Raw genomic sequence first — 18,152 nt, 5'->3', positions numbered from 1 at the left:
TCGCAGGGAAGGGGGAAAGATGGGGGTGAAGAGCTTACAATTAAAAAGAAATAAGGGAGTTTTTTTTTCCTCGAAATCGGCAAGTTAGATTAACATGGTTAAGTGATCATTTCATGACTTCATAAGCCTTTCATAAATCTTCTTTTTTTAAAAATTCTTTTTGAGAAAATTGAGAAAGAATACATTTTATAGCGCAATCTCGTTATAACGAGGTTCTCGGGACGGGCTGTTTTCATTTGCTATATCAAAATGTTAGAGTCGAACAGTGAAATATATATAAATTATATACATGATAATTTGGGGGCCTGAACTTTTACTTCATTGTAACGAGAATTTCGTTATAACTGTGTTCATTTAAACGAAATTGCATTGTATATATTGAGCCATGATAACTTTTTACAAAGTAATTGCGTGATAAAATGGGGGTTGGAGTTGCTGCATTGTTTAAGAAAACATGTACCTTGCGATGTGTACAAATCAATTTTAACAGTTGTGAAGAAATGGTATCGCTATAACTTTATCTACAGCAATCTAAAAGTTGTGGCTACAACCAAAATTGTGTCCCCCCCCCCCGCCCAAAAAAAAAGAAAAAAAAATATTATATACATGTATATATCATGTTTTACGCCCGATCGCAATGAAAACACTACACTGTTCGTTTTGGGTAAATTTCATGCTATCCATCTGAGCCAGTTCAAGATAAATGATGCTGCGTGTTACGTTAAAAATTCCTACACATCCTGTGGATTATTTATTTGAGGATGAAGGATCCATAACTACCATCATTCTACGCCATCAGCAATGTTAACAGTGAGCTCTGTGAAGATTTCCCAAAAGTTTCGTTTGCTTGTGGTCTGGTATAGGAATAATATGGATCCAAAGTATTATGAGAATGAAGAGTAATTCCGTTCAGGGAAGTGTATATTTCAAAGTATATTTTTTCTGCTTTTTGGAAAATACATTAACAAATATAAGTCCTCTGCCTGTTGGGAATATATGAAACGTAGTTGATGGCTGCTGAAATCTATATGTGTATATTTTCAATATGCTTTCCAACCGCACTTTAGGACATAGCATGTGCATAAATGTGATTGTTAAAAAAAATAGCAATCAATCTATTTCTTTGATAGTGTGCTTTCCTTTACGTTGCAACGTTTTGAATTATGTTCTAGGCCGTATGTGAAAAGTATATACCTGTCAATTGTTTGTTTGTTTGTTTTTTTCTGCTTGATTTCAATCTATTCTCTTGAATCTAAAGTGATCTTTGATGAAAGCCAGGATATATGATGACTAAGATATTATTGTATTGCACTCAGAGTTGATTTTTCAGCGTTTACTGACAGGAGCTCACCGTGGATTTGTACCAACAGTCGCTCAACACTGCTCCAAGCAGGTTTCAAATCACACTCACACATTTGATGTAATTTTCAATTTCTCACTTGAATTCTTCTGTTTCCTCTGCCTCTGTGCTCTTACTTCTTCTCTATCTTCTTGCCATTAACATGATTAATGTCTGCTTTTGTTTAATCTTTATTCAGACGTTTTGTTTTAGTTTAAAATAGTATAATATTGTTTCCTCGTAATCCTTCTTTCTCAGGAATCTTCGCATGTCAGTATAGAATACAGACTGTACCATCTGTTCCAACAAAATCCATTTACGCATTTTGGAGACTTCTAGTGCCAAACGCAAGGACTAAGAGACTGAACCGTACAACCCTCATCATTCTGTTGCAAACCCTACGAGATTGTACGACCACATAATTCAATCAATAGCATAGTCGCTCTTGATATATATTATATTAAAAGAAAGCACCATGGAATCAGTAACCGCTGCAAGCAAGATGTACACTGAAATTGGCGTAATGAAAGAGGGAATTGACCAAGCTAGTCTTGGTATCCAAAACATTGATGTTACCCCTGCTGGCTGGACATGGAGAATAGTATGGTCGTGGACGAACCTGCTACAGTTGCTTCTCATGGTTGTCGGAATCGTAGGAAACCTCCTGGTCATCTTTGCCCTGCTCGGGCGGAAGGCAGCGCGGTACTCCACCGACATCTTCATCGGTGCTCTGGCCGTGGCTGATTTCCTGACGTCCGTCTTCATGATCCCCATTCCGGTGGCAGAGCGGGTTCCAGACACCCTCGCTGGCAATGTCTACTGCAAGCTAGTATTTTCCAGCTACTTGATGTGGCTGTCACAGGCCCGTAGCCAAGGGGGGTGCGTCGGGTGCGTACGCACCCCCCCCAAATTCTGAAAGGTCCACTTTTTCATAATAACTGTTTTTAGCAATTCTCAAGATAACAATCCAAATAAATATAAAGACACATCATATGCTACGTAAATGTGGAAGAGTACGTTTAACAATGTTAAAAATAATTGTACGAAACCCTTTTGTTGTATGAACCATCGGATCGTCCCCATGCACACAAACACAAATGTTATGTATCAATTTGTGCGAGCTATTATTATATTGGCACTGCATGCCATGGCCCTTGGCGCGTGTGACCGGTGTTTTTTTTTTTTTTTTCCACTGGCCGCCCGAGTACGTGCGATTCGTGGATGACATTGAGGTTGACACTTGCATTTTTTCACGGGAACAGAGGTAAGTGGATGAAAATCTAATAGCCTCAAGTTTACATATATGATAAAAATTAAAGAAATTTCCTCGAAATTACAATAATCGAAAACCTGAGACATTTTATATCTACGTCTCACAAAGATATAGTACATGTATATATAAGTACATGTTGACATGATAAGCCTGGGGATAGATTATTATGTCAACTATTTTCCATTATGAATGCATGCTCCAATCAAATTGTGAAAAGGTGGTCATGAATTAGCATTTCTTACGAACGATCAGGAGAGACAAAACAAAATGAAAGACCTGTCTTACTCCAGTTCTCTTGTAATACTCATTGGGCCATTATGCATGCCTAACGAATTATAATAGTTGCTTTTTCTAGCCCTTTTGCTAGTACCAATATTCGAGAAAAGATCATCTATCAAGTAACTGAAAAGATCATCTATCAAGTAACTGTACGATCTCCGTGCATAATCTAATGCTTTTAAACACACTTCCCTACTCGCCTTCAGCTGGCATTTGCTTACGGTTCCAACAAAGTATTAGTTATACATTTTCTCATGTTGTGACAGTTCGATTGGTTCTCATTTTGAAGTGAGCCAAAACCTAAGAACATTCTCACTTATAATTTCCAAAGAGTATTATGCAGGCACGCAAACTATTTAGTTGTATTTCATTTAAATGTAATGGGTAAGAGGGTATGAGAGAGAGTGCTGAGCTATGAAGTAAAATGGTAAAGTAAAAAGTTTGTCAGATAGTATTACAAAAGCCTGAATATTGCAAGAGCTCCGGAGTAAAAAATAGTCAGTGAAAAACCCTATGTATGGTAGCATTGTGAGAGCGTTAGACTGCATTGTGACGCATCGTTATTTAATTTACATTCTTTATTGATATATTTTCATAAATATCTCAGGTAATGAGTCGGATTGGATTACAATTCTCACAGCTTTGTAGAAGTCTGAGTCAACAGTATCACACAGTACTTCAAGACGTATTATAGTACAAACGATTTCTTGAGCCTGTACCGTTTCAGGCTCTGTTCTGGATATTTCATTTAAATGTAATGGGTAAGAGGGTATGAGAGAGAATGGAAAGTGCTGAGCTATGAAGTAAAATGGTAAAGTAAAAAGTTTGTCAGATAGTATTACAAAAGAAACTCATTCTTTTTTGTTTGTTTATTTTATCATCATTTACTTATCTCTCTTCTAACTTAAAGGTAGTGGATCTCTTTGCAGCCCAAATTCGAAAATGCCTAGAGACAGCTAGTAACCAAATATGCTACTATAATTTAATAAATAAGAAATAACCATTCCAGTATGTATCTTAGTGTGCACAGTAAGACAGATCAAATCAAATAGGAAAACATCTGAGCATTAAGCCTGAGATCTGAATTTGCACTCAACTTCTTTCAATGGCTAACGGATGTTTAATTTTTGAATTTCACTGACCTCCAAATTTCACAAAGAAAACCTTCTTAGCATGATAGTTAATATGACATTTGACTGATATTGGAGATGTTTGCGAATCGGATCTACTACCTTTAATATTATTAAATCTAAAATGATTATTTGAAAGTTCGGAAATGCTGGAAATATCCTACCACAAGGAGGCAAAATATAAATGGTTCACATTTACAATTCATTTTGTTTTAAAAATTTTCTTATTTATTTTCGTTTTTGACAAACTCGCATACCAGGCTTCAGGCCTGCTAACGCGGGTATACAATAGAAAAAATAAAAGTTAAAACAACACCAGGAAAATCACTATTCTCAATTTTGCGGCGCGCTACGCGCGCAGAGTCTCGAACACAATTAAACTTTGCAACTTCCTGGCAAAATGAGTTTTTACTATTTCCTAGATGAAATACCGTAACGCGATTGCATGCAACAGACAAAAATAAAAATTTCCTCGAGACTTTAAAACGTCATTAAAACAGTCAAAATTCACAATTTGCGGCGCGCTTCGCGCGCAAATTCTTATACAACTTTTGTAGTTCGGTCGTCCAAAGAATATATATATATATATATATATATGTATATATATATGTATATATATATATATATATATATATAATATATATATAATTGTGTGTGTGTGTGTGTGTGTGTGTGTGTCATCATTGGTATTGGTACCGAAGGTCCGTTTTTTTAGTGACCGCACCCCCCCTTGAAAAATCCTGGCTACGGGCCTGATATATATATATTATGTTATGATATATATGTTATGATACAAAATAATATTTCAACACGTATGCCCCCTTTACTGCTAACATGTATATATATATATATATATATATATATATATATATACCAGGTATGTCACTTTTGATTGACTTTGAAGAAAGAAAGAACCATGATGTCTTATTCAAAGTAATTAATTTCTTTAACTTTCGTCTGTCATTCTTAAGTAGGTGCATTTGTTCAGTTTTTCATTTCATTACTCTGTACATTAATATACATTTAACATCATACATAAAACAACAATACATGAATTTAAACAGAAATCTACAAAATAAATTCCCAGTATATCCAAGACAAGATCATTCTCAAACTTGACGATGATACAATTATTTCAAGATTAAATGAGATAAGGTAAAAGAAATGCAGGTGCAATCATTTCATGACATGATGCCTTTTCAAGTTTAAAAAAAAAAATGGTTTTCGTCAAGAAGATCCTTGTTGCCATTTAATGGCTTTTTAGGTTCAGGAAATGTCAGAGGCAAAAATGTCAGAGATAAATTTGTCAGAGGTGAAAATGTCAATGGTAATGTCGGAGGTAAACTGTCACAATTAAAAATGTCATAGGTCAAATACAAATGATCTTATCTGATAAAGTAAAATCGATTTTTGGAGTGTATGCTTGTAAATTCCATTGGAAAATTACAAGTGTATTATTGTCAAGCATTATTGATGTCTACCTATTTTTCATTGTACCTTCTTTTCCTGCTCTTAATTTTACTTTTGTTAAGTCTTGTTTTACGCTGTTTTAATTCGCTAATTAGCATTAAGATGTGAACGATTTAATGAAATTAATTCATGAATTCGGATTTCAGATCGTATAGCAGTTTTCGACACTCCCTATGTACTGCAAAATGCCGCAGTTACAATACAATTTTAGATCTACTCACCTTCGTATTTTCAGGTAGGAGTGTCCAATTAATGGCAATAATTATAGTTTGAATGGAATTTTGTTGATAGCACTTCAGGTTTATGAAGTCAGTCATAAATCATACAGATCATAAGTAAAAGGTCAATGAACATCGCATATTTTCTTTTTTTCATTGTATAACTTCAACTAATAGTACTGGTACATTATTATGTATATCAGTGTTTAACAGGAAGGTTATATCCAATGGCAGGAATGTGATGTTACTGTGAGCTGACCATGGCCAGAGGTCAAAAGTGAAAGGTCAAGGGTGAATGTTCAAAGGTTGAGAGTCAATGTACTTGATGCAGTTTTAACATAACTTCAACGAGTTTTTAAGTATTGGATATATAGTTCAAGTTCGTAAGGTCAATGTTCAATCAACCGATCTTTAGGTTTTTAGTGCACCATGTATGAGTTTGTTTTTTTAAAGTGTTTTAGTGACTTCATTTGCAGTTTATATTATTCATAGGTATTTGATTTGGTATTTCAATTCAATCAATTCAATTCAATCATAGTTTATTTCCAATCAACGAAAATCCAAAAAAGAAAAAAACATAGTACAAAGTATACATGTGATGAAATATTGTTCAAACGTTTGCAAAAGATTCATGTAATATATAATTATACGAGACAAGTTATAGAACAACATATAACATGTACAATATTTAGGAAAACACTGTATAAATACTTCGTGGGAGAGCGGAAAATGAATTCGATTATGGAAAATAGTGATCCACTAAAAAGCATAGCTTGTCGGACGTGGATCGCTAGACAAATAATGAGTAAATTATATACTATTCTATAACAATATACATGTAATTATTTTGAGATACACCGGTTGGGAAAAAAATATAGAATACCAATGCTAGTGCCCGGACACTGCTCACTGAACCACGTGTACCGGGAAAATATGACAAGGACAACACGTTCGTACACACATTCGATTACCCACACGTACACACGTATACACGTATTTTGAAAGTTTCCCACGATTGATTAACTTTCCATTTCCAACAAGCTGCTCGCAGAGAGCTTGAGGGTTTATTTGATACCTTTTTTTTTTTATTTTACGCACAACGCCCTATTCAATACATTTTTTTTTTATTTTTTTTTTTTACGCCCAACATGCATGACATGGTGCATAACTTATTTTTTTGGGTGTTCAACATTCATTTCGTTACAACACAGTCGAAAGCACATGTCAATTATTAGACTTTATTATCGTTTTCAAGCTGTTGTTAGTCAATAACAGTTTTGTTATTCTTTGTTTCCAGTATCAAAATGCGTAGGTCTGTCAGCTGACCGCAAAGTGTTACTTGAACTTTGTTTTGGGCCACGTGATACTTGAACTTTGTATTAAAATGCTTTTCAATAACGTGCCATGCTGATGTATGCATGATGGTATATTCATTTTGATGTAAATGTCGTGACTGGCCTAGCAGGATGAATACGAAACATAGATTTGAGAAAATAAGTTTTCGCTTTCAGACTATGAATCATTAACTTCTTTAATCCTTTATGTGCCAATGAGTCAAATGTGCAAAAAAAGTCACACACAAACCTATGGACAGAAAATAATGTGGCACACAAAGGGTTAAACTATAAAACACATGAACATTAGCACTAGTTTGCGACCTCATTTCTATCAAAATTTGTATAATTTAAGATTTTTAAGGTCTTTCTGTCACTGACTTGCTGTGCAAAGTCTTCATTAGTAGTTCATAATTAATCATGTTGTCTTTTTTTTTTACAAAATGTGTAGGCCTACAGGAGAATTGAAATTACCTGTAGGCTTATATATACATGTATATATATATATATATATATATATATATATATATATATATATATATGTATATAAGGCAATGTGTGTGCGTTTGTGTTTATGCGTGAATATATGTGTGTGTGTGTATTACAATAATTATAAGCATACTTAGTGTACGTGGAAACAAAAGCTGTGTGTGTGTACGTGAGTGTGTGTGTGTGTGTGTGTGTGTGTGTGTAGGCACATGATTTGATGGCCTCAGCAACGGAGGATTATCTACTTTTAGTGGGGTGGGGCATGAAGAAATGCGTCACCTTCTCCCACCCACACAGTATTGTAGCTATTATAAATGTGTATGCATGCGGATTTTGTGCGTGTCCTTGTGTGTGTGTGTGTGTGTGTGCGCGCGCGCGCGTATGTGTGTGCTCGGGAGAGATTTACGCCAGGGACTACAACAAAGATAAAACCTCAGAATTTTTAGGAAGTACTATAAGTTTAAACATAATTCCCTAAACATTTGTTTTTTGTTTTTTTTTATTGTTCCATATTCCACATTTCAAGAAATACATAAAACATAAACATCACAATACAAAAGCCTGGATGAATTGTCAAGTACAGCTTATAAGACAATAAAACATGTGAAATATGAGGAATCTACATAGAAGCATTGCTTGTAGGGTGTAGATTCCCAGATGCGGATGTGAGATTATTTCTTACTTGGAATATGTAATTAAATTCTTCATCTTTGCAGTTTATTTCCATTGATTTTTAAATAAATTTGACACTGGGTGATTATGATTCATCTATGGCACTTTTTACCTCTGACATCCTTACCCCTGTCAATTTTAGCTCTCATATTTTTACCCCTGATGACGTTTGTGCACCTGACATTTCTCCACTGACATTTTTACCTCTGACATGTCAACCACTTAGCAAAATTTACTTTATTTTGATCGGTGGTAAAGGTGTGAATCTGAATATATGTGGTGCCAACGGTACATGGTTTGGTCTAGGTAGGGACTGAGAAGGGATGCTTCGTTTATCAGTATTTCAGGACTGGAAAAGACACTTGATGATAAGATTAATGTTCATCATTACTTTGGTTTATGCAACGCAATTTATAGAGGATTCGGAAAACTAGTGAATATCTTATTCTAAGAACATAACGTTTGATATTTGTGAGGAAGAAAGTTGTTTTTTTTTCAATCTTAATGTTGTTAGCTACGAAAAAAATAGTCAAAAGAGTTTGTATGCAAGACTTTTGCTAAACGGGCTAGCATGTTCAAATTGTATAATTGGCGTCCGTACTGTTTACATCCTCTTATATCCACAGTAGATATCAACTGAGACGGTTTCAGTATAAGCTTTTTCACCGAATATCATACATGAAAGATATCTTGTTTAATCTTAAACTCAGAGAAATGATAAACGTCTTGCAAAAAAAAAAAAATGAGGAAGAAAAAATAACACGTGCATGTTGTAATTGTCAATTCCATTACAACAATTTAGTTTCGCTATGAAGGATAGACAGAAAACAGATCTAACGAACATTTGTTCTCACTGATCAGCATTAACTGTTTGGTTTTAATGGTTCAAATAACAGCGCACTAAACACTGTATTTTGATCATTGTAACTCAGGCAGTTTATTCCGCCAATTTAAGAAACACTGTACCTTCCTTTTCATTATTCATGTTTCTATAGAAGATTATTATAAGAAAGAACATTTTACTGTTGGTATCAAATATTATCGTAAAGAGACATTACCTTATCTAAAGCGGTCGCTTTTTCACGATATCACACACTGAACGCCGAGGGAGGCTTGCCACTTCGTCCGGATGACGCTCACTGACTAGGGTCCACTTCATCAGGATTCATAATATTTGGACACAAATGAAGTTTCCTTATACCAATATTTTATATGTTATGTTATAATCTACCTAACCTGAGTCCAAATGTGATTCACGTTGATGCTTTGTGTTCTGGTGAGCGAGTGGCGCCCTGAGAGAATGATAGGTTTCTTTTGGCCCTCAATATACTTTGATGGTCATACTGAAATTTTGGGTGCTGTTCGTTATTCCGAAGGTTCGTTATTTCGAAGGTTCGTTAATCCGAAACACACAAATTCCCTATACCTAGAGGTTCGTTAATCCGAAAATGAAAAAGGGTTCGTTAATCAGAACATTTTGTGGCGTTATTCCGAAGGTTCGTTATTCCGAAGATTCGTTAATCCGAAAATGAAATTCGGAATAACGAACCTTCGGAATAGCGAGCTGTAACCGAAATTTTTGATCGTCACATTCCTTCACATAGATAGAGTCTAAGCGTTAAAGCAAATGTTGCTTTGCATATCTGCATTGTGTATTTAAAGCGACTTCATTCTCGTCTTTAATGTTAAAAGAATGTGTTTTAATAAAAGCTTTGTGGAAGGGAAGTTTATGGTCTCATTTACTAGCAAGTGCACAAAGTCTCTTCAGGGTTAGCCCTGCCACTATTATCACCCATGTCACGTGGCAGGATTCGAAGTCGGAACAGCTTTGTTTGAAAGTCCGAAGTCACATCTTCTTTATCACAGCGCCCCCACGAGCTGTAATCTAACAATAGAGCCATGAACTGTCAAATTGCAACCAAATTATTCTTTCCTTGTCGCATACCAGTAATTCAAACCCCTATTAACTATATCTTTACAGATGATTCGAATAGATTCTATTCATGATGAAATTGAAACCAACATCATCAGTCGTTTTTGTTTCAAGGACCATTCCAGACGATTTTCATAATTCCACATCATGTAGTACATAAATCGACAGCTCCATGTATAGATTTGTGGAATTTATTGTGGACTTAAAGCAGAGAAACCAACACTCTGAAAAATCTTAGACAAATTACACTGAACAGTGCTGATGACGTAGGAGCATCACGTACTTCAGAAATGTAGCAGTGTAATTCCATTACAATACCGCTTGATTGACAAGTTCACCTGTTTAGAATGTATGCACACCTTCTTTTGTTCTGTTTCCTTGAACCCCAACTCATGCATTCTTATAGTGAGGCTGCCATGTCATCATCCTTGTTAATTGCAATTTGTTAAATATTCTGAAAACACTTTTCTTCCTCATCCCAATCACTATAGATTCTGAAACCCTGTACTCAGTTTAAGTAATTTATCGTTGTTCAAATGTAAAAATCTGAAAATCATCAGGTTTCCTTTAAGGTGACTGTAAAATTGTTATATTTCGTCATTTAATCGTTGTAGTCAACTTTTATATGCAGACACTCTTGTCTTTTCAAATTGCACTGAAACCTACGAGGACTGAATAAAAGTTATGTCAAATTAAATCCACTTTCTCCTCCTCCTCCTTCGTCGTCTTCTTCTTATGGCACAATGTGCAGAGTTGATACCGTTTGTTGACTATTGCTAGTCAGCTGGGGCGAACCACGAGATATCAGCATCATTCTCTCGTTTACTGGTGCGGGTTTATGTGTGGTGGAACACTTCACCGGGTTGGCATCCTGCTCTTTGCGATGAATGAATGAAGTGGGATATTTTATGTGCATGAGTTGTGACTCTCTCACAGACTGGACTTCCATTTTATGTCCTATCCGAGGGACAGAGTGTTTTTGCCCCTTAGGAAAAGGGCAAGGAAACGCAAGACAAGCTCTGGAATTGAGATTTTGATGGTACTCTGTAGGAGGGAAAAATTAGAACACCATGATCTACAAAAAATATATTATTATCCAATATGGCATTCAGAATTCAGAATTTTTCGCTTACATTATAGGTTATTGTTTGTACAAGCTTTGATCATAGGGGTCTCTGAGACGATTTTCACCGATTCTATTTTTTACATCTGCAAGGTCCCTAGTTTTGGAATTCTCTTGATGACAGTATCGAATCTGCACCAAATACTGGTATTCCGTCATTAAGATTTAGACTGAAATCGTTTCTTTAAAGCTCCTAGAAGGGGTTATTAGACAGGCCCGTAGCCAAGGGGGGTGCGTCGGGTGCGTACGCACCCCCCCCCCCAAATTCTGAAAGGTCCACTTTTTCATAATAACTGTTTTTAGCAATTCTCAAGATAACAATCCAAATAAATATAAAGACACATCATATGCTACGTAAATGTGGAAGAGTACGTTTAACAATGTTAAAAATAATTGTACGAAACCCTTTTGTTGTATGAACCATCGGATCGTCCCCATGCACACAAACACAAATGTTATGTATCAATTTGTGCGAGCTATTATTATATTGGCACTGCATGCCATGGCCCTTGGCGCGTGTGACCGGTGTTTTTTTTTTTTTTTCCACTGGCCGCCCGAGTACGTGCGATTCGTGGATGACATTGAGGTTGACACTTGCATTTTTTCACGGGAACAGAGGTAAGTGGATGAAAATCTAATAGCCTCAAGTTTACATATATGATAAAAATTAAAGAAATTTCCTCGAAATTACAATAATCGAAAACCTGAGACATTTTATATCTACGTCTCACAAAGATATAGTACATGTATATATAAGTACATGTTGACATGATAAGCCTGGGGATAGATTATTATGTCAACTATTTTCCATTATGAATGCATGCTCCAATCAAATTGTGAAAAGGTGGTCATGAATTAGCATTTCTTACGAACGATCAGGAGAGACAAAACAAAATGAAAGACCTGTCTTACTCCAGTTCTCTTGTAATACTCATTGGGCCATTATGCATGCCTAACGAATTATAATAGTTGCTTTTTCTAGCCCTTTTGCTAGTACCAATATTCGAGAAAAGATCATCTATCAAGTAACTGAAAAGATCATCTATCAAGTAACTGTACGATCTCCGTGCATAATCTAATGCTTTTAAACACACTTCCCTACTCGCCTTCAGCTGGCATTTGCTTACGGTTCCAACAAAGTATTAGTTATACATTTTCTCATGTTGTGACAGTTCGATTGGTTCTCATTTTGAAGTGAGCCAAAACCTAAGAACATTCTCACTTATAATTTCCAAAGAGTATTATGCAGGCACGCAAACTATTTAGTTGTATTTCATTTAAATGTAATGGGTAAGAGGGTATGAGAGAGAGTGCTGAGCTATGAAGTAAAATGGTAAAGTAAAAAGTTTGTCAGATAGTATTACAAAAGCCTGAATATTGCAAGAGCTCCGGAGTAAAAAATAGTCAGTGAAAAACCCTATGTATGGTAGCATTGTGAGAGCGTTAGACTGCATTGTGACGCATCGTTATTTAATTTACATTCTTTATTGATATATTTTCATAAATATCTCAGGTAATGAGTCGGATTGGATTACAATTCTCACAGCTTTGTAGAAGTCTGAGTCAACAGTATCACACAGTACTTCAAGACGTATTATAGTACAAACGATTTCTTGAGCCTGTACCGTTTCAGGCTCTGTTCTGGATATTTCATTTAAATGTAATGGGTAAGAGGGTATGAGAGAGAATGGAAAGTGCTGAGCTATGAAGTAAAATGGTAAAGTAAAAAGTTTGTCAGATAGTATTACAAAAGAAACTCATTCTTTTTTGTTTGTTTATTTTATCATCATTTACTTATCTCTCTTCTAACTTAAAGGTAGTGGATCTCTTTGCAGCCCAAATTCGAAAATGCCTAGAGACAGCTAGTAACCAAATATGCTACTATAATTTAATAAATAAGAAATAACCATTCCAGTATGTATCTTAGTGTGCACAGTAAGACAGATCAAATCAAATAGGAAAACATCTGAGCATTAAGCCTGAGATCTGAATTTGCACTCAACTTCTTTCAATGGCTAACGGATGTTTAATTTTTGAATTTCACTGACCTCCAAATTTCACAAAGAAAACCTTCTTAGCATGATAGTTAATATGACATTTGACTGATATTGGAGATGTTTGCGAATCGGATCTACTACCTTTAATATTATTAAATCTAAAATGATTATTTGAAAGTTCGGAAATGCTGGAAATATCCTACCACAAGGAGGCAAAATATAAATGGTTCACATTTACAATTCATTTTGTTTTAAAAATTTTCTTATTTATTTTCGTTTTTGACAAACTCGCATACCAGGCTTCAGGCCTGCTAACGCGGGTATACAATAGAAAAAATAAAAGTTAAAACAACACCAGGAAAATCACTATTCTCAATTTTGCGGCGCGCTACGCGCGCAGAGTCTCGAACACAATTAAACTTTGCAACTTCCTGGCAAAATGAGTTTTTACTATTTCCTAGATGAAATACCGTAACGCGATTGCATGCAACAGACAAAAATAAAAATTTCCTCGAGACTTTAAAACGTCATTAAAACAGTCAAAATTCACAATTTGCGGCGCGCTTCGCGCGCAAATTCTTATACAACTTTTGTAGTTCGGTCGTCCAAAGAATATATATATATATATATATATGTATATATATATGTATATATATATATATATATATATATATATATATATATAATTGTGTGTGTGTGTGTGTGTGTGTGTGTGTCATCATTGGTATTGGTACCGAAGGTCCGTTTTTTTAGTGACCGCACCCCCCCTTGAAAAATCCTGGCTACGGGCCTGCTGTCCGTCACGGCCTCCGCCTTCATCTTGACGGGGATGTCTGTGGAGCGCTTCGTGGCCGTTGTCTACCCGTTGCATTTCCACCAGATCTTTACCAAACGACGGGTGTACTTCTATTTGGCGTCCGTTAGCGTATGCGCAGTTTTCGCGAATTATTGTTTCACCGCAACAGTCAGAGTGATCGGCAAAAAGTGCGTGGACACCAAGACGCACACTCTCCGAATCTACCTGACCATTTACCTCTTCGTCTTGAGAATGGGCGTTCCCGTATTGACGATGCTGGTCACCCAGATAGCAACAGCCATATCCTTGCATCGCCAGTCCCGTGAACTTCAGGCAGTTCTCTCAGCGGGCACCGCCACCAAAGACAACACCCCTAGCTTTCATGTCAAGGCTCGTAACCGCATGGTGCAGATGACAGCCACCATTATCATCGTGTTCATGCTCAGCCTGGGTCCGAACCACGTCATCATCATGATTTCGGCCGTCAAGGGCACCCTGAGCGATTATCTATTCAGCTCCTTCTACTACACCATCATCTTTCTCACGCTCCTCAACTCGTGCATCAATCCATTCATCTACGCCGCTCGCTACCCGAGATTCCGCAAGGCCATCCGGGGCATCTTCACCGCGGGCCTGAGCGGGAAACGGGCGCCTGTTTTCGATCACGGTATCGGTCGCAGCCAGTCCGATTTCACCACACAGGTCGATAATCTGGCCTCAGTATCCAGTGTTACTATAAAGGCTGTGTAGATTAGCACATTCCGATTTGGCTCGGATCGACAGTTTTGAATGTGAATTTAACGTCTGCGGCTGCCGAGTAAGTGTATACACTTTGATCCTAAAGAGGAAATCCAGTCCAAATATAAGTAAGTCTGATAAGAAAGAGTATAATATTACGAGTTCAACGGTATAAATTTGATCGAAATCGGATGAAAAATAAGGAAGTTATGACATTTTGAAGTTTCGCTATTTTGGGGGGAAACAGTTCTTGAACAGTCAATATGAATATGCAAATGGCAAAGTGAGCATGTCATTCCCTCACAACTTACCATATAGTTTTTACATAAAATTTTGAAATTTCCAGTTTTTTATTAAAAAAATTATGCCCGAGGCTCATATATCGAACTGATCACTACTCAATTTATTCAACCAGGCCCTGTTTCATGAAGAGTTAAAATTGATTATATAGTTGATTTCAACTGTAAGTCTATGGCAGCCTGTGTGGTAAGGAAATTTAAAATCGATTTTATCCTTTGATAAAACGGGGCCCTGAATAATGTCATGTTTCAGACTTCATTGATAGAAATATTGAATTTTCGTCATTTTTTTTTTTTTTGTACACGATCAATAGAAAATTGTGAGGGTGTGACATGGTTAGCTCACTCATTTGCATATTAATACCCACTGTACAAGAACTGTTTTGGAGAAATCATCAAAACTTCAAAATTTCATAACTTCCTTATTTTTCATTCGATTTCAGTCATATTTTTACCGTTGAACTCGTAAAATGTTACTCTTTTTAATGAGACTAACTTATATTTGGATTGGATTTCCCCTTTAACTCTTTATCCCTATTGTGCTGATAATATTTGATAGTAATTTCCACATCCTGATTAGTATTGTATCTCCAAATTTACAGTCGATGTACACAAATTCAAAAAGTTTTTGACTTGATTTTAAAACACTATTGTCATGTTTAGCTTCACATTGACACTGACAGCAGAAAGGAACTATGATCATAGCACATTGATGTAGGCCCCATAGAAGACATATTTGCAGTATTAATTATTTCTACATAAGATAGGAAAATACAAGTGGCACATAGATATTTCAGCACAATATCTACAATATGTGTGTTGATTGGACTGCCGGGCAAAACACATGGTAGGCTGAGTGTCCGCGCTCATTAGAGACGTCCGAACAGCATTGTTCATATAAGTTTTTTTAGTCTCTTTTTTGACACTCGTGTAATTCGTGAATTCCTGTTTAGGGAGGAGTTCTACAACACTGAGGTTGTTGACATACTTTAAAGTCTACAAATTTTTTTTACCTTACCTAACATCAATAACATTCTTCATTTTCAAACTTTTTTTTTTTTGAATAATTGCCACAAAACGCTCGAGTAAGACGAGCGCTAAGAGATTATCCAGCAAATTTTAATTCGTTGGACCTTTATAAAGTTCATCTAACTGATTTACCCCAATTTTTGTTTAAGTGTTGGATAGTCCGTTACCTACATGATTGCAAAAAAAAGAAAAGAAATCATTTCGTCTTTTCATTATTGAGCTACGATTAATAACAGACAAACTGATAACTACAGTGATTTAATTGGTAAACTCATCAAAATAAACATAAATTTTATCTTGGATTGAGTAGGCCTGTGACACGATTTCTTGTGACATTGCTATATTTTGGGGTTCAAATATATTCTGTTTTGTAATTGGTATCAACTCTGCAGTTTCTTTTTCTCCTTCTATTGTCTTTTGCTCTTTGACGTCTATCAATGTTGAATTGCAAAGCTAATAAACCTCAGCAATACACTTGAGATTTGAAGACTGATTGTTATTTTAAGACTGTAGATGACGGTTACACTAACTTATAAGCATCAGGTACAAGAAAACAACATTTTGTTGTTTGGTATTGTATCATTTGATCATAAATCTAATCATTCATTTTAATAGTGTTACATATAACGGTCGAGTATCAAAGTCTCTTTCATATGAGCCCTTCACTGTTCATATATTAATTTAATCTAATTTCATTTCATTCATTTGTTTCCATATCCAAATAATACAAAATAATTGCAAAGTATATAGCGTAATCGATTTGTACAAGAAGGTGAAATGGTGAAATGTTATGAAGCACTGATACGAATGCAAACAATAATATTACAAAAGTATAGTACATGTATACAGCTGCACCTACAAACACATACATGTATAATATTTAGATACACGTGATTTACATAGTTCGTCATCGTGAATTCACTATGAAATGAAATAGCCCTCGCAACTATAGTAAGGAATATGGGGGATATGGAGGAAAGTCGCACAAAAAGCAGAGTTTGTATAATCAGCACGCTCCCTGAGTGAAAAGTAAAAAAAAAAAATTATATATATATATATAAGAAAAAACAACTAATGAGTCTTTGCATATGTGCGTATACATGAACGAGTGGGCATAACAATTCAGAAGGAATAAAGAGGTACAAGTAAAGCAATGGAGCAATGTCACACACATACACACACACACACAAAAAAAAAAATACTCAAACGCGGTAAGTCATTACTCCTGTTTCAGAACTTCTGAAGCCTGATGGTCGCAATCCTTATTCATAATTGATCCTTAATTTGGCAACACATTTTAGAGGATCAAAATGTAATATCGTAATTTTTCCCACTTACGACATGCAGTAAAAGAAATAAGAATTGCCAATCATAGTGATGGCGTGATGAAAAATTCTGCAGTCAAATTATCCAGGACCTTATGAGTTAATTATGTAACATGTCACTATTTGACTATGATAACGAAAAGTGTTTGTCTAGACTGTGTGGGTGTAGGACTTATGACTGTTTGCGCGAGCGTACATGACGTAGGCCCTATAATTACATAGTTAAATGATGGTTAAGTTGTTCAGTACGATCATTTTCATTAAACACCAAAGTATGGTAATGATATGGCCCATCTACACACATTAAACAAATATATATAATGGACTGCTTTTCGGGGCATTGTTGATATTTTTTTCTTCCTTTTGCCCTGAGGGATATCAACTCCCTGCTATGACTCGACTATAAGGAGCTTTCTCCAAGGATCAGAGCACGACAATAATAAAAGCACTACATAGAGGGGACAGTTTGGGTGCTATAAAGCTGCCCGCTTGAAGGCTGTTAATAGGGAGCTTAGATTTTAGACGCGCGGACGTTCAAAGAGAGAAAAAAAAAAAACATGATCTGAGCGTGCGCAGTAACTTAATCCGCGCTACTGCGCACGCTCAGATCATGTTTTTTTCTCTTTGAACGTCCGCGCGTCTAAAATCTAAAGCTCCCTATTGAATCGAGGATTCATTAAATATGGGAGTTGTGTGTGTGTGTGTGTT

At 35.8% G+C, this 18,152-nt stretch overlaps 1 protein-coding gene across 1 annotated transcript; it reads left to right on the top strand.

The window, feature by feature from the left end:
• The first annotated feature begins 1,862 nt into the window (after nucleotides 1–1,862).
• On the top strand, nucleotides 1,863–14,803 carry LOC140243592 (allatostatin-A receptor-like). The gene is made up of 2 exons (XM_072323258.1): nucleotides 1,863–2,205; nucleotides 14,223–14,803. Exons 1-2 carry the CDS (start codon nucleotides 1,863–1,865, stop codon nucleotides 14,801–14,803), a joined length of 924 nt encoding a protein of 307 aa, XP_072179359.1.
• Nucleotides 14,804–18,152: the final 3,349 nt, after the last annotated feature.

Source organism: Diadema setosum, chromosome 20, assembly GCF_964275005.1.
Source record: "Diadema setosum chromosome 20, eeDiaSeto1, whole genome shotgun sequence".
NCBI lineage: Eukaryota > Metazoa > Echinodermata > Echinoidea > Diadematoida > Diadematidae > Diadema > Diadema setosum.
The sequence above is the reverse complement of the archived record's forward strand: the minus strand, read 5'-3'. Positions and strand labels throughout refer to the sequence as shown.